Here is a 23546-nt window from a genome sequence, read left to right on the forward strand (position 1 = left end):
CCTGCTGTAAAGACTCAAACCTTAATCAGTCGTTGGTCTCCTCTTAGATTCAGGAGCCGTATGTCTATCCCATGCATGTTTAATACCCTCACTGTATTACCCACTACCACTTCTGCTGGGAGGCTGTTCCACTTATGAACCACCGTCTCAGTAAAGTAAAAAAAACAAGCATACATGTTTTTCTAATGAAAGGAACCTTAACAGGTGATTAATTGTTTAAAAAGTAACATATCGATTTGGTGTTGATTCGTTAAAAAAACCCCAAAACATACGTTTTGAATTTGCTGTAACCGCCGCGGTTTTTAGTTCACCCGGCGCGGCCCGCGGGTCCCGATCATTCTGTATTTTTTCAGACGCCATCAATAATTCACAGACTTCATGTTTTAATAAACCCTCTGCGCAAAAAGAACAAAAAAAGGTCTGTAATCGGCGTTTGCGGAAGTTTATTACGCTTTAACGTTCTTCTGCATCGTGTATCTTAGCGCCGGGGGGGGGGTCTGTATTTTATATAAATGCAGCATACGGACCCCGGAACTTTCTTCTTGAGCGGACCCTGGGACCCTTGAAATATTAACCCTTTAATAGCCCATCAGGAAGATTCTATGTACTGGCTAAAAGCACCAATTGGAAGTCTTATATATGACCGCAGCGGGGAGAATAGGAAGGAGTCGGGCTGTGAGACCCCCAGAGTCTGAGTCAGGGGCAGACCCTGAGAGCTCCCACATACGGCAATAAATATATTTATGTGTTAGAAACCTGTATGCCGCGTGAGCAGCCGCCTTAACGTCCTGTTCTCAGGATCTGTGTGATTTTTCCTCCCCATTGAGTTGCTGATTGTTGTTGATTGGCTCAGGCCTTGGTGGGGGGGGGTGTCAGGGCAGCAAATTGATTGGATAATGTTTTGTCAAATTCTGACGCAGATCAATGCTTCCCTGAGAGATAATAGTCCATTAATCATGATCCAAACACAGCATTTAATACACGGATGTACGAATGACACTGATTGGCTGCTTCAACCTTCCACCACTAAGGAGCGTTCTGCTACAGCTCTGAAGCTGCAGTTTCACTCTGAAGTTTATGGGTTTGGGGGGGTGATATTACCCATTTATTTAAGAACATCTGAGCCCGGCCCTGCGGCCTTCGCTGAATATAATCATCCAGGCGGATAGGAAGTGAAGTTTATCACCAGTCCTGGCGTTGTGGGCGGCTCTGATGGTTTAATGAGACTGGCGGAGATCACGCTCTGCGCTATCCTTTCCGTTTGCAGCCCGCTCCCCCCTCTCTCCATTACCGGCTCCCTGTAACGTCGCATTAACCTTTCTCGTTTGCTAAGCCATTGACATTCAGCCCGCGGCTCGGAGCCGGCCCGTCGGACGCGGCCGACATCACCCTGACTTCAATTTATAAAGAATTAGTCAATAATGCAAAAAAGCAGCAGCAGCAAAAAAATATAATGTCCTCCCTTAGGCTGGGTTAATTAACGTTGGTGATAAATTAAGATATCCGGGGACAGAATTAATTCTGTGCCACCTCCTGCCGATCACTCCCAGCCGAGCGCAGGTTATCCGAGCTTCAGATTGGAAGAGACTTATTGTAGCAGACAGTGATCTCCTCCTTTAAGGATTTATCTTTGTGTCCTGCCCGGTACTGAAATGTCTGTATGTAACAGAGAGGGTGATAGATTTTAACAAGAGGGTAGTAGATAAGTGGAACAGACTCCCAGCAGAAGTGGTAGAGGGTAATACAGTGAGGGTATTAAACATGCATGGGATAGACATACGGCTCCTGAATCTAAGACGAGACCAACGACTGATTAAGGTTTGAGTCTTTACTGCAGGAGAAACGGGCAACAAGACGGGGGCCGAATGGGGCCGATCTGTTGTCTATGCATATGTGGCTTTTGTTGCATTGTTATTTTTTATGTAATGGGTTTATATAGCGCTGTCATAGTCCGCAGCGCTTCTCGGGAGCGCGTCTCACCTTAAACAATAAGAAGATCAAAGCATCTATTAAGAAGCTTCTGCTAGCGGTTTGTATTTTCTGTCCTCCCCGCGGGGTAATTGGCCAGCGCAGCAGTTTACACGAGACCAACGAGTCCTCTGCGTCCAGCGGGAGTCACGGGGAATACAGCAGATACGGGGGGTCTGTGTGGCGCTCAGTAATACGGCGCATGCAGCCGGGGTAATCATTTACAGAGCAGCAAATCTGCACCTTTCACCCCTTTACCCTCCAGGTCCGGCTCCGGCCGCAGTGTTACCAACCCACAGCTGCGCTCCGTCTCATAGTTTCATCATTTTTGGTTAATTCTTCAGTAATCTCTAAAATTCCATCATATAGAAGTATATTTATTCTCAGAAACACTTAGTTTCTGTTATGTTTCTTTTATGTTACGTATTATTATTATTTTTTTTTTTTTATTATATATATATATATTTTTTTATAAACATTTTTGTGTATTAAGTAAAATTCTGGTTCCAAGTGATAAACGTGGGGAAATCACCATAGCAACCGATGGAACGTTTGTGATTCACCTTTAAAACTTTGAACCAGAATTGCCCTTTATACAAAACTCGTAACCTCTTATTGGTGTAAAAATGGAAGCTTTGGAAGATCCACGCTGTCCCAGACTGATTGTTTTTATTATTATTATTTTTTAATATTATTTATTGATTTATGTAGCGCCACCATATTCCGCAGCGCTGTACACTTCTGCACAAAACCACGTTATATAATAAAAAAGGCTTAATACAGAGTTTTATGACAGCTGCTCTGTTCTTTGGCAGAGAGGATCCGGCAGCGGTACGCCGAGCTCCCCGGCGAGCTGCTTATCGTTGAACTGGAGAAGGATCGGAACGGACTGGGACTGAGTCTGGCGGGGAACAAAGACCGCTCTACCATGAGTATCTTTGTGGTGGCCGTTAACCCGGAGGGACCCGCCGGAAGAGATGGCCGCATTCTCGTAGGAGATGAGCTCCTAGAGGTAAGAGGGTGTTTCTGTGCGTACGCGCCGTCATCGGGGGTCTAGTAAAAGGTAATCGGACGAAGCAACCTAGACTAGAGTGCAAGCTCACTTGCTCTGTTGGGCTCAAGAGCTGGAGCGGGGAAATGAATGGGGAGGGGATTTGAGTAAATCCTTCCATGAATTTACAAAGGGAACAAGAAAAGGGGACTCTCTGCCATTCTGTGCATAAAAAGCCATATTATGGCTGGAATATAATTATTATTATTTATTATTTATTTGTATTTTTTTATTTTTTATTATTTATTACTATTTTTATTGTTATTATTTTTTTTTATTATTATTTATTTTTATTTATTTTTATAATGTATTATTTATTATTATTATTAACTATTATTTTTATTATTATTATTATTATTTATTTTTATTGTTATAATTTATTGTTGTTATTATTTATTTATATTTTTATTGTTATGATTCATCGTTATTATTTATTGTTATTATTATTTATTTTTTATTATTTATTTTTATTATTATTATTTATTTTCATTGTTATTTTATGGCACTTGGTAGGATTCATGGATCCATTTGTTCTCTTGTATATATTACTTGTGACATCCCAGCAAAACCCAGAAATCACTAAATTCCAAAGTGTAAGCGAGGTCACATCCTTGACTAATAGAAATATGCTGTCTTATAGCTGAACAACCAAGTCCTGTTTGGAAAAAGCCACCAAAACGCGTCGGCGATCATCAAAGCGGCCCCCTCGAGGATGAAACTGGTGCTTATAAGGTAAGGTTCTTGCAAGGTCCTATCCGTTATTATGATAGATTTATTGTATATAGCGCCATCATATTCCGCAGGGGTGTACAATAGGCAGAAGAAAACGAGTAGCGCATCACATAACACACAATATGAATAAGGAAGCCCGTTCTCGGCGTCCTTAATGATTTTTTTTTTACTTGATGTTTTAAATTTGATGTTCTAACATTTTATATTTTTCAATAAGTTTCTAAAGACATTTAATATCAGATTTCATTCGTTTCAAGACTTTGTGTATATTATTTATTAAAATTAAATGTCTACCTTCTGTGTCAGAGATTAAATATTAAAATATCTGTGAGATCAGAAAACTGAATTTAGTGATTAAATCAATGACAAGATAGCAAAACAGTAATACAGTAATATAACCCCCAGCGCTGTATACAGTAATATAACCCCCAGCGCTGTATACAGTAATATAACCCCCAGCGCTGTATACAGTAATATAACCTCCAGCACTGTATACAGTAATATAACCCCCCAGCGCTGTATACAGTAATATAACCCCCCAGCGCTGTATACAGTAATATAACCCCCAGCGCTGTATACAGTAATATAACCTCCAGCGCTGTATACAGTAATATAACCCCCCAGCGCTGTATACAGTAATATAACCCCCCAGCGCTGTATACAGTAATATAACCCCCAGCGCTGTATACAGTAATATAACCCCCAGCGCTGTATACAGTAATATAACCCCCAGCGCTGTATACAGTAATATAACCCCCAGCGCTGTATACAGTAATATAACCTCCAGCGCTGTATACAGTAATATAACCCCCCAGCGCTGTATACAGTAATATAACCCCCCCAGCGCTGTATACAGTAATATAACCCCCAGCGCTGTATACAGTAATATAACCCCCCCAGCACTGTATACAGTAATATAACCCCCAGCGCTGTATACAGTAATATAACCCCCAGCGCTGTATACAGTAATATAACCCCCCAGCGCTGTATACAGTAATATAACCCCCCAGCGCTGTATACAGTAATATAACCCCCCAGCGCTGTATACAGTAATATAACCCCCAGCGCTGTATACAGTAATATAACCCCCAGCGCTGTATACAGTAATATAACCCCCCAGCGCTGTATACAGTAATATAACCCCCCAGCGCTGTATACAGTAATATAACCCCCCAGCGCTGTATACAGTAATATAACCCCCCAGCGCTGTATACAGTAATATAACCCCCCAGCGCTGTATACAGTAATATAACCCCCAGCGCTGTATACAGTAATATAACCCCCCAGCGCTGTATACAGTAATATAACCCCCAGCGCTGTATACAGTAATATAACCCCCAGAGCTGTATACAGTAATATAACCCCCAGCGCTGTATACAGTAATATAACCCCCAGCGCTGTATACAGTAATATAACCCCCAGCGCTGTATACAGTAATATAACCCCCCAGCGCTGTATACAGTAATATAACCCCCAGCGCTGTATACAGTAATATAACCCCCCAGCGCTGTATACAGTAATATAACCCCCAGCGCTGTATACAGTAATATAACCCACCAGCGCTGTATACAATAATATAACCCCCAGCGCTGTATACAGTAATATAACCCCCCCAGCGCTGTATACAGTAATATAACCCCCCCAGCGCTGTATACAGTAATATAACCCCCCCAGCGCTGTATACAGTAATATAACCCCCCCAGCGCTGTATACAGTAATATAACCCCCCAGCGCTGTATACAGTAATATAACCCCCCAGCGCTGTATACAGTAATATAACCCCCCAGCGCTGTATACAGTAATATAACCCCCCAGCGCTGTATACAGTAATATAACCCCCCAGCGCTGTATACAGTAATATAACCCCCAGCGCTGTATACAGTAATATAACCCCCAGCGCTGTATACAGTAATATAACCCCCAGCGCTGTATACAGTAATATAACCCCCCAGCGCTGTATACAGTAATATAACCCCCAGCGCTGTATACAGTAATATAACCCCCCAGTGCTGTATACAGTAATATAAACCCCAGCGCTGTATACAGTAATATAACCCCCCAGCGCTGTATACAGTAATATAACCCCCAGCGCTGTATACAGTAATATAACCCCCAGCGCTGTATACAGTAATATAACCCCCAGCGCTGTATACAGTAATATAACCCCCAGCGCTGTATACAGTAATATAACCCCAGCGCTGTATACAGTAATATAACCCCCCAGCGCTGTATACAGTAATATAAACCCCAGCGCTGTATACAGTAATATAACCCCCAGCGCTGTATACAGTAATATAACCCCCCAGCGCTGTATACAGTAATATAACCCCCAGCGCTGTATACAGTAATATAACCCCCAGCGCTGTATACAGTAATATAACCCCCAAGCTCTGTATACAGTAATATAACCCCCCAGTGCTGTATACAGTAATATAACCCCCCCAGCGCTGTATACAGTAATATAACCCCCCAGCGCTGTATACAGTAATATAACCCCCCAGCGCTGTATACAGTAATATAACCCCCCAGCGCTGTATACAGTAATATAACCCCCCAGCGCTGTATACAGTAATATAACCCCCCAGCGCTGTATACAGTAATATAACCCCCCAGCGCTGTATACAGTAATATAACCCCCAGCGCTGTATACAGTAATATAACCCCCAGCGCTGTATACAGTAATATAACCCCCAGCGCTGTATACAGTAATATAACCCCCAGCGCTGTATACAGTAATATAACCCCCCAGCGCTGTATACAGTAATATAACCCCCAGCGCTGTATACAGTAATATAACCCCCAGCGCTGTATACAGTAATATAACCCCCCAGCGCTGTATACAGTAATATAAACCCCCAGCGCTGTATACAGTAATATAACCCCCAGCGCTGTATACAGTAATATAACCCCCAGCGCTGTATACAGTAATATAACCCCCAGCGCTGTATACAGTAATATAACCCCCAGCGCTGTATACAGTAATATAACCCCCAGCGCTGTATACAGTAATATAACCCCCAGCGCTGTATACAGTAATATAACCCCCAGCGCTGTATACAGTAATATAACCCCCAGCGCTGTATACAGTAATATAACCCCAGCGCTGTATACAGTAATATAACCCCCCAGTGCTGTATACAGTAATATAAACCCCAGCGCTGTATACAGTAATATAACCCCCAGCGCTGTATACAGTAATATAACCCCCCAGCGCTGTATACAGTAATATAACCCCCAGCGCTGTATACAGTAATATAACCCCCAGCGCTGTATACAGTAATATAACCCCCCAGCTCTGTATACAGTAATATAACCCCCCAGCGCTGTATACAGTGATATAACCCCCCAGCGCTGTATACAGTAATATAACCCCCAGTGCTGTATACAGTAATATAAACCCCAGCGCTGTATACAGTAATATAACCCCCCAGCGCTGTATACAGTAATATAAATCCCAGCGCTGTATACAGTAATATAACCCCCAGCGCTGTATACAGTAATATAACCCCCCAGCGCTGTATACAGTAATATAACCCCCCAGCTCTGTATACAGTAATATAACCCCCAGCGCTGTATACAGTAATATAACCCCCAGCGCTGTATACAGTAATATAACCCCCCAGCTCTGTATACAGTAATATAACCCCCAGCGCTGTATACAGTAATATAACCCCCAGCGCTGTATACAGTAATATAACCCCCCAGCTCTGTATACAGTAATATAACCCCCCAGCGCTGTATACAGTAATATAACCCCCCCAGCGCTGTATACAGTAATATAACCCCAGCGCTGTATACAGTAATATAACCCCCCAGTGCTGTATACAGTAATATAAACCCCAGCGCTGTATACAGTAATGTAACCCCCAGCGCTGTATACAGTAATATAACCCCCAGCTCTGTATACAGTAATATAACCCCCCAGCGCTGTATACAGTGATATAACCCCCCAGCGCTGTATACAGTAATATAACCCCCAGTGCTGTATACAGTAATATAAACCCCAGCGCTGTATACAGTAATATAACCCCCCAGCGCTGTATACAGTAATATAACCCCCAGCGCTGTATACAGTAATATAACCCCCAGCGCTGTATACAGTAATATAACCCCCAGCGCTGTATACAGTAATATAACCCCCAGCGCTGTATACAGTAATATAACCCCCAGCGCTGTATACAGTAATATAACCCCCAGCGCTGTATACAGTAATATAACCCCCCAGCTCTGTATACAGTAATATAACCCCCCAGCGCTGTATACAGTAATATAACCCCAGCGCTGTATACAGTAATATAACCCCCCAGTGCTGTATACAGTAATATAAACCCCAGCGCTGTATACAGTAATATAACCCCCCAGCGCTGTATACAGTAATATAACCCCCAGCGCTGTATACAGTAATATAACCCCCCAGCGCTGTATACAGTAATATAACCCCCAGCGCTGTATACAGTAATATAACCCCCAGCGCTGTATACAGTAATATAACCCCCAGCGCTGTATACAGTAATATAACCCCCAGCGCTGTATACAGTAATATAACCCCCAGCGCTGTATACAGTAATATAACCTCCAGCGCTGTATACAGTAATATAACCCCCAGCGCTGTATACAGTAATATAACCCCCAGCCCTCTGAAGATCTGGGTGTTTGGGGAGAGGGTTTCGCTGTGATGTGGAGTTGATTGCGTTTCCCGGCGTCTCAGTCGATGTTCCGCGTAACGAATTCATTTTCCTCTCTGTGAGTTCGGCGAGAAGCCGCTTCCAGTTCCTGTTTGATTTTGGTCGGCTTTGTCGGCTGTGAAATTGCCCGGCGTCCTCACGCGCGGCCTTTTGTGTCTGACTTAAAAAGTGCGGCTAAAAAATGTGCAGGATATCGGCGCGTTATATAGAGGTCGTGCAGAGAAGTTTAAATCGGCTTTACTGCGTGTGATAGCTGAGGACCCCCTTCACATCTTCGTTTTGTCCCCCTTACAAGTGCATTGAGGGGTTTAATTATATATATGTATATAAATATATTTTATGTGCAATAATTTAATATGTTATATTCTTTTTTTTTAAGACACCAAGAGGGTAGATAAGGAGTACGCGGCGCAGACACCTAAATAATCCGACTGTAATAATTAAAAATCTATATATTTCCTTAACAGAAAAATCTGGAATTACTTGACATTTTAATACGTAGTAGCGGTGTTACAAAAAAAAGTCAAGATTAACAACATAAAAATTCAAAGAGGACAGTCTGATTAATGCAATTAAAGACATACTGGTGCTGACAGAGAAGGTGACCTTGATCACAAGAGCTTACAATCTATTAGAGTCTGGCATTTGCAGCAGTGTGTGATAGGATTTTAATTTTCGCGGAGGAGCCTTTGAAACATATAAATAAACCGAGCCTTTCCGGAACGTTCCGAGCACGAAGCTGATTGAGGAAAGTTCCCATTAAAGTGATTTCTACGCATTTAATGTGAATATTTTAACAGGAATAAAGATGCCGTTCTGCAGATGGCCATTAATCCGCCACCGTTACCGGCCGGCCCCCCGTTATATGATCAGGTGAGAGAACGCAGCGTTCCGGTCCCTCTCTTTTCTTCCCTTTTTTCTTTATCAGCCTCAACGTTTTTAACCTTCATTTAACCTTCGCTGGCTGGGAGATTTCTGCCGAAAATTCCTCCGAACAGCTGCTTCAATTCAGATACACCGGGCCGTTCAAAAGTTTGGGGTCACTGAGCTGTTTTCATGGGAAACGAGGACATTTCTGTCTGTAACATAATTACAAAAGGGGTTCTAACCATCAATTATCCTTTTAAACTTAAACTTGGATCAGCGAACACAACGTGCCATTGGATCACAGGAGTGATGGGAGTGATAAAGGGCCATTGGAACACAGGAGTGATGGGAGTGATAAAGGGCCATTGGGACACAGGAGTGATGGGAGTGATAAAGGGCCATTGGAACACAGGAGTGATGGGAGTGATAAAGGGCCTCTGTACGCCTCTGAAGAGATTCCATTAAAAATCAGCCGTTTCCGGCTACAGTAGTAATTTTCAACATTAACCCCGTCTGCGCTGGATTTCGGATCCATTAAAATAACATGAAATGGAATCCGAAATCCAAATTTCCTTTCTTTCAAAAACAAGGACGTTTCTAAGTGACCCCAAACCTTTAGAATGGAGTTTAAAGATTATATATATGTGGCAGATAACCATTTGGAGCATCTCGTCTGCCTTAGCCAAACTTTGATCAGTGGTTGGTCTCGTCTTAGATTCAGGAGCCGTATGTCTATCCCGCGCATGTTTAATACCCTCACTGTATTACCCTCTACCACTTCTGCTGGGAGGCTGTTCTTTTTATCTACCACCCTCTCAGTAACTTTTCTTTTTTTTTTTTAACTGTGTTAATATTTTAAAAATGATTAAAAAAAATATTAAGCATTAATTCTGCATCCTGGGTTTTGTTCCCGAGTTTCCCGGCGAGTTAATAAAATCTTATCGCTGCCGGGAAAACGTAATCGGTTTTCACGGAGTCCTCGTCTCCTCGTTCTCTGCTGGAGGCCGTATTAACACCTGCCGGGGATATTAACCCAATCTTCATTTCCAGGAGACGGCCGGACCGGAAATTTCCAACAGAGGAGAAGACGCCGGCATCGAGGATCTCATAACAGAGGCTGAGGTGAGGAGCGGCGGGAGTCTCCTCCTTATAATAGAAATCTATTGCACATAAAGTATTACCCCCGAGCCAGGGAGAGCGGTAAACACAACAGCGTTATAGAGAAAGACGGTGACAATAGACGTTCAAGAAACACAGAACCCGCCGGCAGATCGGCCCCATCCGGCCCCCGTCTAGTACCCCGTTTCTCCTGCTGTAAAGACTCAAACCTTAATCAGTCCTAGGAGCCGTATGTCTATCCCATGCATGTTTAATCCCCTCACTGTATTACCCTCTACCACCTCTGCTTGGAGGCTGTTCCACTTATCTACCACACTCTCAGTAAAGTCAAAAAAAAGAAAAAGTGATTGTCTTTGTGTTTCATTATCATCCAGGAGATTAGAGAGGGCCACTGTATCTAGGAACCGTGATTTCTCTCGGCCCCCTGGGACTGCTACAGGCCACTCAGTCACAGCCTCATTATTATAAAATCTCACGTGTTTTATTGCAGGAAACTAAAATCAGATTTAGGAAGCAGGTGCTGGACCCTGCCGAAAATAACGTGCTGGACCAGGTATGACGGGCTGCGTGTAAACATGTTGGTCATGTATGTGTAAGCTTCATTGTCCAATCAATGCATGGGGAGCAGACGTGGTAACGGCACGGAGTAAGATTCAGGCGTCAGACGGTATTTACTTCAACCCCCAGCACTCCAGCGCCTGAGACTGACGGCAGTTTATGTGAAGTCTCTCTCACACAGATGTTTATTGAACGTTTCTGGTGCCATGTGATAAAAACGGTGCAGTCGTCATAGCAATCAGTGGAACGTTTGGGTTGCCTTTTGGATCAGGGTTGCTCGTGTATACGTGATTCTGCGATATGTCTTCTGATTATTATTTATTGATTGATATAGCGCCATCGTATTCTGCGGCGCGGTACAATGCCATTGCTGCAGATACATTGTTACAGGCCGTTTCTCTGTTTTTCTTTCCTAGATTGTGAGCCAGCTGAAGCAATCCACAGTGAGCAGTAATGTCCCGTTCCTGCCCCAGGACGTACACCGGGCACCGGCTCCTTCATACGCAGCAGCGGAACCCGAGATAGTCAGCCAGAGTATGATCTCTTCGCTGCCCCCGTGTAACCGCTGCCTCTCTTACATGACAAACATTTACATTTACATATAAAATCATGATATACCTGGCCTCATTCTGCGTTATGAGGGTCCAACCCCAGGTGCTTCTCCTGCAGGAAAAGCTGAGCCGCCCCCCTGTATAATGTATAGATAAATCAGTGAGCCGGCCCCCTGTATAATGTATAGTTAAATCAGTGAGATGCCCCTGTATAATGTATAGTTAAATCAGTGAGCCTGCCCTGTATAATGTATCGTTAAATCAGTGAGCCATCCCCCTGTACAATGTATAGTTAAATCAGTGAGCTGGTCCCCTGTATAATGTATAGATAAATCAGTGTGATGCCCTGTATAATGTATAGTTAAATCAGTGTGATGCCCTGTATAATGTATAGTTAAATCAGTGTGATGCCCTGTATAATGTATAGTTAAATCAGTGTGATGCCCTGTACAATGTATAGTTAAATCAGTGAGGTATTGATCGATATATTTGTAGCCATGTATATGTTTATAAATAGATACACTGTATAGATATTATATTTACGTCTCTGTAATTGACACAGATGTCTCCTGTTTAGGGAACGTCTCCTTCGATCCCGCGACGTGTCCCGTCATTCCGGGCCAAGAAATGACTATTGAGATCTCCAAGGGCCGCTCGGGCCTCGGGCTCAGTATCGTGGGTGGAAAAGACACGCCGCTTGTAAGAATGCGTTATGTACATAGAGACGCCTTCCGCCACGTGAATAAAACGTGGCGCGGACTCCTCGGTCTCCTCACGGACTGCGCTGCGGGTCTGTAGCGCGTTTCTGACGAGGTCCTAAACCTCGTGTTAAAGAGTCATTTATCAAAAGGGATTCTGGAGCGATGTTTGAGAAAGTGGTCTTGTCACCATAGCAACCAACAGAATGGTCCAATCAACAGGAATATCCTTATAGGTTCCTATAGCGATAAGGAAAGGATGTCCATTGATTCCAAGGCGAGCATGGCCCTGCCTCTGATTGGTTGCTTCAAGCCGCCAGTCAGTGGTGAGAATTATCAGTCCATGGAGGAGGGCAGCTGCAGCTGTGTGTCTGCAGCTTCTCCCTAAGATAGGTGCTTTTAAAGAATGCATATTAAAGTACGTATAAAGTATGTATGTTTTATGGTCCCTATACGCATTAATCACCCCCTGACCGTATCTCCGACGTCTTGGTGAAGATACAGAGTATTATTACGCGCCTGCGCTTGGTTCTTAGATCGTCTTCTCTGTTTTCCGCCAGGAAGCCATCGTGATCCATGAAGTGTATGAAGAAGGAGCTGCAGCCCGGGATGGGAGGCTCTGGGCCGGGGATCAGATCCTTGAGGTTTTTTTTATTATTAAAATAATTTAATTTGAATATTCTGCCTTTTCGTACCCACACAATCACACGGATCAAGCCTTTTACTTCCACATCCTCCCCGTGTAACCGTATTAGACTTTATTCCGCCGCAGAAGGCAAACTCCGTTTGGGAACGAGTGTCGCGTCCGCTGTGTGGATTTATAGCCGCGGAAGCGAGATTTATCTTTCAGATCAGATGTTACTCCGCACCGCGGCTTCGACATGATTTCCCGTATTAGCCGTCAGCGCTGCCTTATAAATAAGTTGTCAGAAGCCCCGGTTATTCAGGGGTCCCCGCAAATAATAGAAATGGTTCTTGCCGATCCCGCGTACCGAGGGGAGAATCTAAACGGCTGCTTAAAGGGACTCTCCAGCCATCGTTTTATTGCATATCACAGCATACGATCCCTTTAAATGTCCAGGGCATCTCATTTGGCAAATGCATGGGGGGGGGTTTCCAGAATCTTCCTATGTGCATTCGCCCCTCGTCCCTCCGCTCCAGCGCTGGGATCAGGGACAGTAAACCTTCCCTTTAATGCGTCTATATAATAGTGATACCCCACGGGGCCAAGCGCGGCTTATTATTCCTACATTAATATTATTCATTTATCAGAAAAGGTTTGGTATAGAACAGGGCTGTCCAACCTGCGGACCTCCGGCTGCTGAAGGACTACATCTCCCATAATGCTCTTTCAGCTAAGGGGCTGATAGAGGAGCATGGGAGATGTATTCCTGTAACAGCTGGAGGGCCGCAGGCTGGACAGCCCTGGTATAGAACGTAAACCTGAACGTTGCCTGCTAAATGGGGCTGTGACGGTAACATGGCCGCTGCCGTCGCAGGTTAACGGCGTTGATTTAAGAAGTGCGTCTCACGAGGAAGCCATCACTGCGCTCCGGCAGACTCCGCAGAAGGTCCAGCTGGTGGTGTACAGAGATGAGGGGCAGTACAAAGACGAGGAGAACCTGGAGACCTTCCACGTGGAACTTCAGAAGAAAGCCGGCCGGGGTCTGGGACTGAGCATTGTTGGTAAAAGGTACGCCGTTTCCCCTAAATTAGCAAAACACGCGCATTATACACGTATACATTTCGGCACGTATGGCTTACTGATATCTGGTGGTGTTTGTCACAAAGTATCCCACTAATGACCCTCGACGTCTATAAAGGCCGGTAAAGCTGGTTATATGTGCCGCGTTGCACCGCGTGGTTACAGGTATAAATCCTACGGGGCGTTTCGTGGTCCCTGACGAATCTCCTATCCCTTCCCTCCCAGGAACGGCAGCGGAGTTTTCATCTCCGACATCGTGAAAGGAGGAGCCGCGGACTACGACGGGAGATTAATGCAGGGGGACCAGATCCTCTCGGTCAATGGGGAGGACGTGCGGATCGCCTCGCAGGAAGTCGTCGCCGCCATTTTAAAGGTGAGAGCAAACTTTGTGACTGTGTTCCAGGTATCGGAAGACGTCGGAGATTATTTATGGGGGGGGGATTGGAGGAATATTTGGGGAATCGATCTCGGCGTGTGAGGTAAAATGGCGCAGAGAATAGAAGTTGCCCCAAGGCATATCCTTACTGGCCAGACAGCACGGCGTACGATATTATATTAATAATAAGTAACACTTTACCTTTAAGAGAAATGGCTCCTGGTTTAAATGTGTATTGGAGGAGGATGCTGATGTGAAGGACGGCAAAGCCAGCCTCGAGTCGCCATTAATTAGTATTCGTGATGCGCTTCAAAGATCTGGTGATGAATACAATTATTTTTATCATCAGAACCATTTCTTTAATGTCCCTAAATTCACTCTGTATTCCCCTTCCCCGTTCCCTCCTCTGTCGGCAGACACCAGGGATGTTGTTAATGCAGCATTTATTTACAAAAAATTTACAATAAGCAGAGAAGGTGGAACAGCACCATTAATTGAGAATTAAATGCGACCAGCAGAGCTCATTATGGCCGGCCCTTCATAATGCACAGTTCATATGTTAAGAGTCAGAGGCTTAGATGGAATGTAAGGTAAGATAAATGGAACGGCCTCCCAGCAGAAGTGGTAGAGGGTAATACAGTGAGGGTATTAAACATGCGCGGGATAGACATACGGCTCCTGAATCTAAGATGAGACCGACAACTGATTAAGGTCTGAGTCTTTACAACAGGAGAAACAGGCGACTAGACGGGGGCCAAAAGGGGCCGGTATAGTCCATGTTTCAGTGTGTTGGATTCTCTCTCTTCTCTTTATGTCAGTGTGCGCAAGGACTCGTGCATCTGGAGATTGGAAGACTGCGCGTCGGGTCTTGGCCGTCATCCAGAAAATCCTACGAAGGCAGTCAGGTCGGAGACTCTGTTTGTTTCTGATTTATGAACGGCTTCCTTCTCTGTGTCGGATTATCTTGTAAGCAAGAACCGTTCCTCCTGGCGGGTAGGAAGGCAGATTTTTCGTCTTTTTAGTGAGGTTTTGTTATCTTTACGATATTATAGAATTGCTTCATTTATCCTGTGTGCGCCTGCGTACGGTTCAGGTCTCGGTGAAGCAGTTCCCTTACATATGATGTCATAGCCAGGAATTTATTTACCTTGCTTGCTGCCCCTAAGCCTGACCCAGAGCAACACCAGCCAGCCGCCCTCTCCGATTTTATATCATTTAGGGATATTTTCAGCTTAAGAAACAGAGTTTTTTGTTTGTTTAGCGGTACGAAGCGCACTTCGGATGTGCTTTATCGACCATTATTCATGGATTGTCCCTTGGACCATCGCTTCACTTAGAAAGGATGAATTATCGACCTTCTTCAGATAATTGCTCATCGTAAAAACCCAGAGCCGGTGAAGTCTTAATGTAATTGTCACCGATTTCATGCCTCGGATCTCGGCGTTCCTTGGATCAATAGGAATTACGGCAGAACGCGTCTCCTTTATCCACCAAGGAACAATAAACCATCGATTATCTAACATCGGCACACACGCTACTACCCGGTGTGCTAACGTGTGCACAGCCTCGAAACCCTCTGACTGAGAGACAATCATATGGTTTCACTCCACCGAGATCGTTAAACCGTCTCATTCATTTACTTCTCCCAAACATAGCGAAAGATTACATTCTCTCTGTAAATAATGTTTATTAACATCAACTAAGAATGTGCGCAAATCACTTTTAGGAAGGAATAACTGATCTTTATTTTTATCTTATTTACGTTATTTTAATTAGATTTTAAGCATGCTATATATATATATATTTTTTTTTTTTATAATTTTTTTATTTTTATTTTTTTTTAATAAAAGGTCGCGCTATTTTATTTCTGTTGCTGCGGTTCAGCAGTGTAAACCTTTCCGTCTGCCTTTCGCGGAGATGCAGAGGTCTCGCCGTCTGGATTTCCAGACCATAAAGAATCCGTAGAGATGCGCGCTCTGCCTCGCGAGGATCCTTTGATCTTTCTGGGGAGACCTCAGGCTTTTTTTCGGCACAGAAATGTTTTTAAATTCTATCGTGTAGCAGCGAGAAATATTAGAATCACTAAGTGCATGTAAATAACCCCGTTTTATCCAGACTTTAGTATCTACCTCTTTAAAATAGTTTATTAACATGGCATTAAAAAGCTTCTTTTAAAGGTGACCCGTAATGATTCATCGTCTTCCATCTACACGCAATGGAATGTTTAACTCTTACTGTGCCCAGAACCCTCCCAATCCCATAAAATTCTATACATCCTACCTCCTTTCTATTGGCTGATGGGACTCTCTATGGACCAGTTGGGATCGTTGGGTGCGTAGCCAGCCCAGCCTCCATAGCAAAGTTAGTTGGCCTTCAAATGGAGTGCGCCACCATATGACGTCCTATCCCGGCCCTCAGCAGCGGCCGTGGAGGTCAGTGGTGGGGGGGCAGGAGTCATGCTAGCACCCCCAGCCACAATATGCCACCGAGCACAGAAGAGAGGTTTACAAGAATAACCTGCATGTGATTGGCTGCTGTTACTCCCTTTGATTTCAGTGGAAGCTCAGCTCCAGTTGAGTAGCATGAGAATGATAATGAACCACGAGCAGGAAGTGTACTCAAGTATGCTTCCTGTTTTCAGCAGAGGCGGCCGGGGAGGGGGTTTCCTATATGCATTTCTCTAGAACATAAGACTAGTGCGGAACTTTAATACTAGTCTAAGCTGACTGTAACTAAATGGTTATACAGGCGGGACATTTATAATTATTCTACGGGTCTTGTATGTTTCCAGGTCAGTCGGCAGAGATCTCCATCTCCTGGGCGGCCATCGCTCGCTCCAGCCGTTTCCACTCTACAAAATTTTGTTAGCTCCATGAAATCCTCCCCAGACTCTTCTCAAAGAAATTCAGGTAATATCTAAAGTTCTAGAACCAGGACTTTCCTACCGATGAGATTGGGTCTGGTGATAGTACCCTCTTTAATGCCACATCTTACTCTACGGGTTTAACCCCCGCATGTCCAGTGCCTGTTATACTAATGTACCTAAACGCAGCTGCAGAGAATCGGGTCAGTCGACCGGTGGGATGATCTTGTAATACCCGTGCCGTTTGCTAGAAGGCGCCTCTTCTCTGTGGGGTTTTACAGCGCGTTCCGGTTCCGCTGCGTCGAGTATACATTGAAATGCTTTTATCCCGACAGGAACCGAAATGGAACCCAGGATTGTGGAGATAAACAGGGTAAGCGCAGAGAATAAATGAGCATTATTTTAATCCTTTTTTTTTTATCGTTATTGGGACTTATCACCTAAGAATATTTTTTTTTTGACAGGGGCCAAATGACGCCCTTGGGATCAGCATAGCTGGAGGGAAGGGCAGTCCGCTGGGGGACGTTCCTGTCTTTATCGCTATGATACAAGCGAGCGGAGTGGCAGCGCGCAGCAACAAACTAAAAGTGAGTATAGAGCTAAATACTAAACGCGCTCCTATACAACTGCAATGCGGTCCTGAGAAAAGACCTCTGCGGTAACGGCACCGCCGCGCAGGCGTACAACTCAGTGATGTCTATTAACCTGCCTACGGCACCCACATATTAGGTCGCTACCTTCAAGGCGTAATTACTGTTGAGGCTTCGTGTTGTCTGTAATACCTGTTCTGTTCTCCTCCTGCGCATGTAGGTCGGGGATCGCATTGTCAGTATCAACCAGCAGCCGCTGGACGGGCTTTCTCATTCGAACGTCGTCAATATATTGAAGAACGCGTACGGCTCGATAATCCTGCAGGTACGGAGATTAATAGAGAGCCAGCCGGGGAGCGGAGATAACGAGGTCTCGGAGAGACTCGGTGTAATTGGTGGGGAAGCTCATTGCGGGTATCCAGGCTTTTCCCACCAGGGCCCCTAAACTTTCCTTAAGAACAGATTCCAAATTCAGTGTTTAGTGCGGCTGATAAGCGAACCGGCCGGCGTGAAATGAATCGGCACAGCCGGACGCGCCGCGCGCTAACATCTTCATCGTACGCGTCGCTTGAAGACGGCTGAACCTCAAGAACCTACAATATCCGGTTTCATTGTTCTTCGGGGTATACAGGGCTGTAAGTGATAGAATAAATTAATATTTTAGAGCTTATCGATCTACGGAGAAATCTGATCGCCTCTTGGAGTCACTAATGATTATTCCCCTGAGTGGCAAAATCCAAAAAATAGCTTAATTTTTTTTTGGGGGGGGGGTCCTTTTGGATCAAAAGCAAGAAGGATCGGTAGAAGGGTTGAACTTGATGGACTTCGGTCTTTTATCAACTGTAACAACTATGTAGGTTACTATGTATTATTTAAATGATAAGGTATATATATGCATTGGAGCGTTTCACTATTGGTGATGCGGATGCGATACGTTGTAGTCGAAGTTGTTACCTTTTTAACCGGCCAACTTAGTGAACGATGAATAGCTACATACGCTTTCTGGAAGTTTCTCAGAAGTTTCTTCTCCAGATACACTGTAGCAGCCTCCGCGATCGTATTATTAAACCGTACATTTAATAAACGCGAGTCTCTGTATATCTCCACTCAGCGTATAGAAACATCGACTCCGGCCGGCAGATCGGACCCATCCAGCCCGTCGAAACTGCCCGTTTCCCCTTAATCAGTCGCCGTTCTCGTCTTAGATTCAGGGGCCGTATGTCTGTCCCGCGGATGTTTAAATCCCTCCACCACTAGATTAGAAGATAATTTTTTTATGTTCCGTTTCCGAGGAATAAAGTAAACAAATGTATTAGTTTATCGATCACGACGGAATTGTTGGTTATGTCCCTTCCTGACGAGAGGCGCCGACCGCAGTGAGACGGCCGATAATTGTGTTCGCTGGGGTAGATAGGCTGATTATTAGCCTGTTTGAGCGCTTTAGGGTCGTACAGATGCTGTTGGGAAATGGAAGATGAGCGGCCGCCTCGCGTCGCTTCCATCGGCCGTCCGCAGGTGTTGGGATGAGATAAGAGGAGGCTGTCTCGTTGCGGTCTTCAGGAGCCAAGAGCGACCGCGCGTTCATCGTGTCCTCAATCCTTTCAACGGAAAGGAAGAAACCGGAGTAATTGGCCGGCCTGACACGCGGGAATCGATAACATTTGGTGTTCAACGTGCTTTACATCGTTAGATATCTATCGTTTCTTTTTCAAAAGGTTACTCTGGATGCCGTCAATGACAAGAATGTGATCCACGTTGTGGAATGTGAGACTGTCTATGTTTCAGGTGACGGCAGATAGAATAAATACTTTTGGGGCCAAAAATATACTTTCCGTGGGAAACGCGTAAATGACAAACATTTTGTATCCAGCCGACAGATATGCCTGAGAATAACTAGGCGGATACATTGTCCGTCGGGGTTCGATTTCCTGCCGTCTCATCATTATTTGCTTTTCGTACATTAGAATTCCACGGTCTTCTCGACGCCGTAAATCTCTACCAGACAGGAGTAATTCCACAACAAAGACTTATGACGGATAAATCCCCCCCCCCAGCGAGTCTCGGTCACACTTTTCTTTCTCTTTGATGCTGAGATAATCAGAAAGTTCATGACGGGAAAGCAGGAGGGAATCTTCGAATGAACCAACAGAGACGCCCGAGGCAAACGTACACGATGTGGCGGGCGATGATGACTCCCTGCGCCCTCGCTGTATTCGCGGAACGCGGCGGGATACCCGACGAGGAACCAACACAAAACCAATCGGAGCTGTCTGTCGTCTTCCCGTATAATCGGGGGGGAAAAAACCAAGAAAGGCTTTATGAAATCATCTTCTGGAGGCCAGAATGTTAGATTGCCGAAGAAATGATACAGATAGCGAGGTTCCTTTAATGCTCCGTATCAGACTTTTTTGGGGACGTAAAGGTGGATTATTTATTTATCATTTCCAACAAAGTCATCTCTGAGCTCGAGATCCCTCATTGTTTTCATCACCGTATTTAAAGAGGAACCGTTGGTTTTGTAACATTTAGTAAAACGTTCATCTATTAAAGCCACCTACACCTTGTGCTTTTTGCTTTTCGGCCGCTGTTTAGGGGATATTTGGGTTATCTCGGGGAAATCTGGGCAGAACTAGCGTAATCCGGTCAATTTCCCGGCTCTTTCCTCGGCCTTGCTGATATCCGTAATTTATCCTGGATCCTTGTTGCCCGCCGTTCGGATCCACGTTGGTGTGTCATTCTATTTGTAAGAAATATTCTTGTGTATGTTCTGTTCAAGGTCGTAGCCGACACCAATATCAGCGCCATCGCCAGCCAGCTGGAGAGTATGTCCCCGGGTCAAAGTGTGACCTCCGATCAACACTCAGAAGAAGGAGAGTGAGTATCGTCTGATTCTATAACCAATCATTAGCGCATAGATCAGGGGAGACGCAGGAGACCCCCTAACGTGTCTCACGCACTCATACTCACAACGCGCAATCATCTGTCCATCACAAAGATGGTCCGGGCACCAGCCGCCTTTCGTGTGAAGCATATGGATTCCTCTCGGCCCTCCGGGACCCGGACGCGTCGCCCGCACCCTGGAAAGGCTCTCTGTTCCGGAACGTTGTGCTTTATGTAATAAAAGTAAAGGATTCTCCTTTGGACGCCCAGCGGCGGGACCCCGGCGTGTCGAATGAGGAACTGGGTAAAGTCTACTTTATTGCTTAAGAAATGAACGACAATAACTAATGTTCTTTTGTCTTTCAGATCCCCCGTCCCCAAAGTTATCCATTTGGAGAAAGGTGCAGAGGGGCTTGGGTTCAGCATTGTGGGGGGCTACGGAAGCCCCCACGGAGACCTGCCAATTTATGTCAAGACAATATTTTCAAAGGTAAATATTTGATGGATTCATGTTTTCTCCAGTTCGTCGTTCTGTTAAACCTTTCACCTGCTGCTCGGTGCGAACACAAACAAGAAATCCTGCCCTCCGTCAACAAGATGTAATAATCTCCCCCATTAACGGGGTGAAACGATCTGTCCTCAACATCATATAATAATCTTTCCCCCTAACAGAATATAGCATTCTACCCTTGTTAACAGAATGTAATAATTTTCCCTCGTTAGCAGAATGAAATAAACTGTCCTCGTTAACAGGATATAATAATGTAACCCCTCGTTAACAGAATATAATAACGTAACCCCTCGTTAACAGAATATAATAACGTAACCCCTCTTTGTGAATGCTAATAATCTAACCTTCATTAACATAATGTAATAGTCTAACCCCCCCATTCACTGAATGTAATGGTCTAACCCATGTTAACACAATGGGGTGATCCCACCCACTGTTAACAAAATGTAATAATCTAACCTTTATTGACAGAATGTAATAATCTGCCGTTGTTAACAGAATGTAGTAATCTAACCCAGAAGATAATCCGCCCTCTTTAACAAAAGATAATAATATAACCCTGTTAATAAAATGTAGTCATTTAACCGTAATTAACCCCTTAAGGACAATAGGCGGTCCCAAAACCCATTGAAAACAATGCATTTTGAGCCCGTACATGTACGGGCTTTGTCATTAAGGGGTTAACAAAATGTAATACTCCAAACCGCCCTCATTAACAGAATGTAAAAATCTAACCCCTGTTATCAAAATGTAATCCTCTAGCCCCCCTTTAACAGAATATAATAATATATCCCCCCTTTAAGAAAATGTAATCCTCCAAACCACCCCCGTTATCAGGATGTAATTATGTAACCCCCCTATTAACATAATAATATTCACCCCTTTAATAGAATACATTCTACCCTTGTTAACAGAATGTAATATTTTGCCCTCATTAGCAGAATTAAATATCTGTCCTCGTTAACAGACTATAATAATGTAACCCCTCGTTAACAGAATATGTAACCCCTGTTTGCGAACACTAATAATCTAACCTTCATTAACATGATATAATGCTCTAACCCCCCCCATTCACTGAATGTAATGGTCTAACCCCTGTTAACACAATGGGGTGATCCCGCCCCCTGTTAACAGAATGTAATAATCTATATAATAATCCTTCCCCGGTGAGTGTTTGACGCAGAGCGGGTTGTTTCGTGCATCTCTCTGGCACACAAGCGGTTAATAATGATCTGCGGCTTCCGGGATGATTAATTGCGGTGACTTTTCCTCCGTGTCCCGCGATGTAACCGCGCGGATTTATGTATAACAGACACCAGATGTTATACGCATTGCGAGGATTTTCCCCAACTCAGCTCTAACAATAAAAGTATTATTAAAACCCGCAGCGCGTCCTCGGTTACAGTAACCGTTCCTTTAATAATTAAACACAGATGTTCCAGAGAAAAGAGAGGCAGCAGATATTTGTGTGGGGCTGTGGACGAGTTCCCTGGCAATTACATTTCAGATGTGGTTCAGAATGAGGCACTTTTTACTTTACAAAAAGGGTAGTAGATAAGTGGAACAGCCTCCCACCAGAGGTGGTAGAGGGTAATACAGTGAGGGTATTAAACATGCATGGGATAGACATACGGCTCCTGAATCTAAAACGAGACAAACGACTGATTAAGGTTTGAGTCTTTACAGCAGGAGAAATGGGAGACTAGACGGGGGCCGAATGGGGCCGATCCGCCGTTTAACCCACGCTCTTCCCTCTCGTTTATAGGGAGCGGCTGCCGCAGACGGGAGGCTGAGACGCGGAGACCAGATTTTATCTGTGAACGGCGAGAGCCTGGAGGGCGTCACTCACGATGAAGCGGTGGCCATCCTAAAACGCCAGAGAGGGGCCGTAACGCTCCACGTGCTGTCGTAACGCCCAGATTTACCGGCGGTGCCCCGGCTCGCCCCGATTAACACTAAACGGCAGTTTATCCGCGGCGCGCGGCGGTTCTGCTTCGGATCATAAGTGTCAAAAATTGCAGCAAATGCATTAGAAACGTCGCTGTTTGTAGCGTTCGTTAGACTTTTTATTCCATCCGCAGTAAAGCGCAGACGCTCCGATGTCTTCCTGCGGCCGTAAAGTGATCCGTGGCGCTGTAAACGTCATATATTATTCTGTTAACTTTTTTCTTGAATTTTTGGGCTTTGGTTGTTAAAGCTGCTGCTCAGGGTGAAAGGGTTAATCTTTGCCGTCAATATTAAGCCCTTTAAGTGATTTTCTGCACTAACAAAGAAGCTCAGTAATTGTATTATTATTATTATTATTTTTATTATTATTTTTTGCTTATTTACCCTTTAAATGCTGGAAGGTAAAACCAATCGGTGTATTTTCTCCCTATCTGGCACTCGGGGT

General features: G+C 44.5%; 1 protein-coding gene across 1 annotated transcript in view; it reads left to right on the forward strand.

The window, feature by feature from the left end:
• The window catches only part of PATJ (PATJ crumbs cell polarity complex component), a 68201-nt gene extending 45107 nt beyond the window's left edge, over positions 1-23094 (forward strand). Inside the window, exons 29-46 of the mRNA XM_053470345.1 lie at positions 2784-2980; positions 3660-3751; positions 9237-9309; positions 10354-10425; positions 10913-10975; positions 11397-11514; positions 12109-12230; positions 12790-12873; positions 13729-13922; positions 14160-14307; positions 15129-15215; positions 17102-17219; positions 17509-17546; positions 17638-17760; positions 17984-18088; positions 20540-20637; positions 21010-21133; positions 22920-23094. Coding sequence (XP_053326320.1) covers positions 2784-2980; positions 3660-3751; positions 9237-9309; positions 10354-10425; positions 10913-10975; positions 11397-11514; positions 12109-12230; positions 12790-12873; positions 13729-13922; positions 14160-14307; positions 15129-15215; positions 17102-17219; positions 17509-17546; positions 17638-17760; positions 17984-18088; positions 20540-20637; positions 21010-21133; positions 22920-23066 — 2003 coding nt within the window. The 3' untranslated portion in view covers positions 23067-23094. The remainder of the gene's footprint in view (positions 1-2783; positions 2981-3659; positions 3752-9236; positions 9310-10353; positions 10426-10912; positions 10976-11396; positions 11515-12108; positions 12231-12789; positions 12874-13728; positions 13923-14159; positions 14308-15128; positions 15216-17101; positions 17220-17508; positions 17547-17637; positions 17761-17983; positions 18089-20539; positions 20638-21009; positions 21134-22919) is intronic.
• The last annotated feature ends 452 nt before the right edge of the window (positions 23095-23546 follow it).

The sequence above is a fragment of the Spea bombifrons genome, chromosome 6, assembly GCF_027358695.1.
Source record: "Spea bombifrons isolate aSpeBom1 chromosome 6, aSpeBom1.2.pri, whole genome shotgun sequence".
Taxonomy (NCBI): Eukaryota; Metazoa; Chordata; class Amphibia; order Anura; family Pelobatidae; genus Spea; species Spea bombifrons.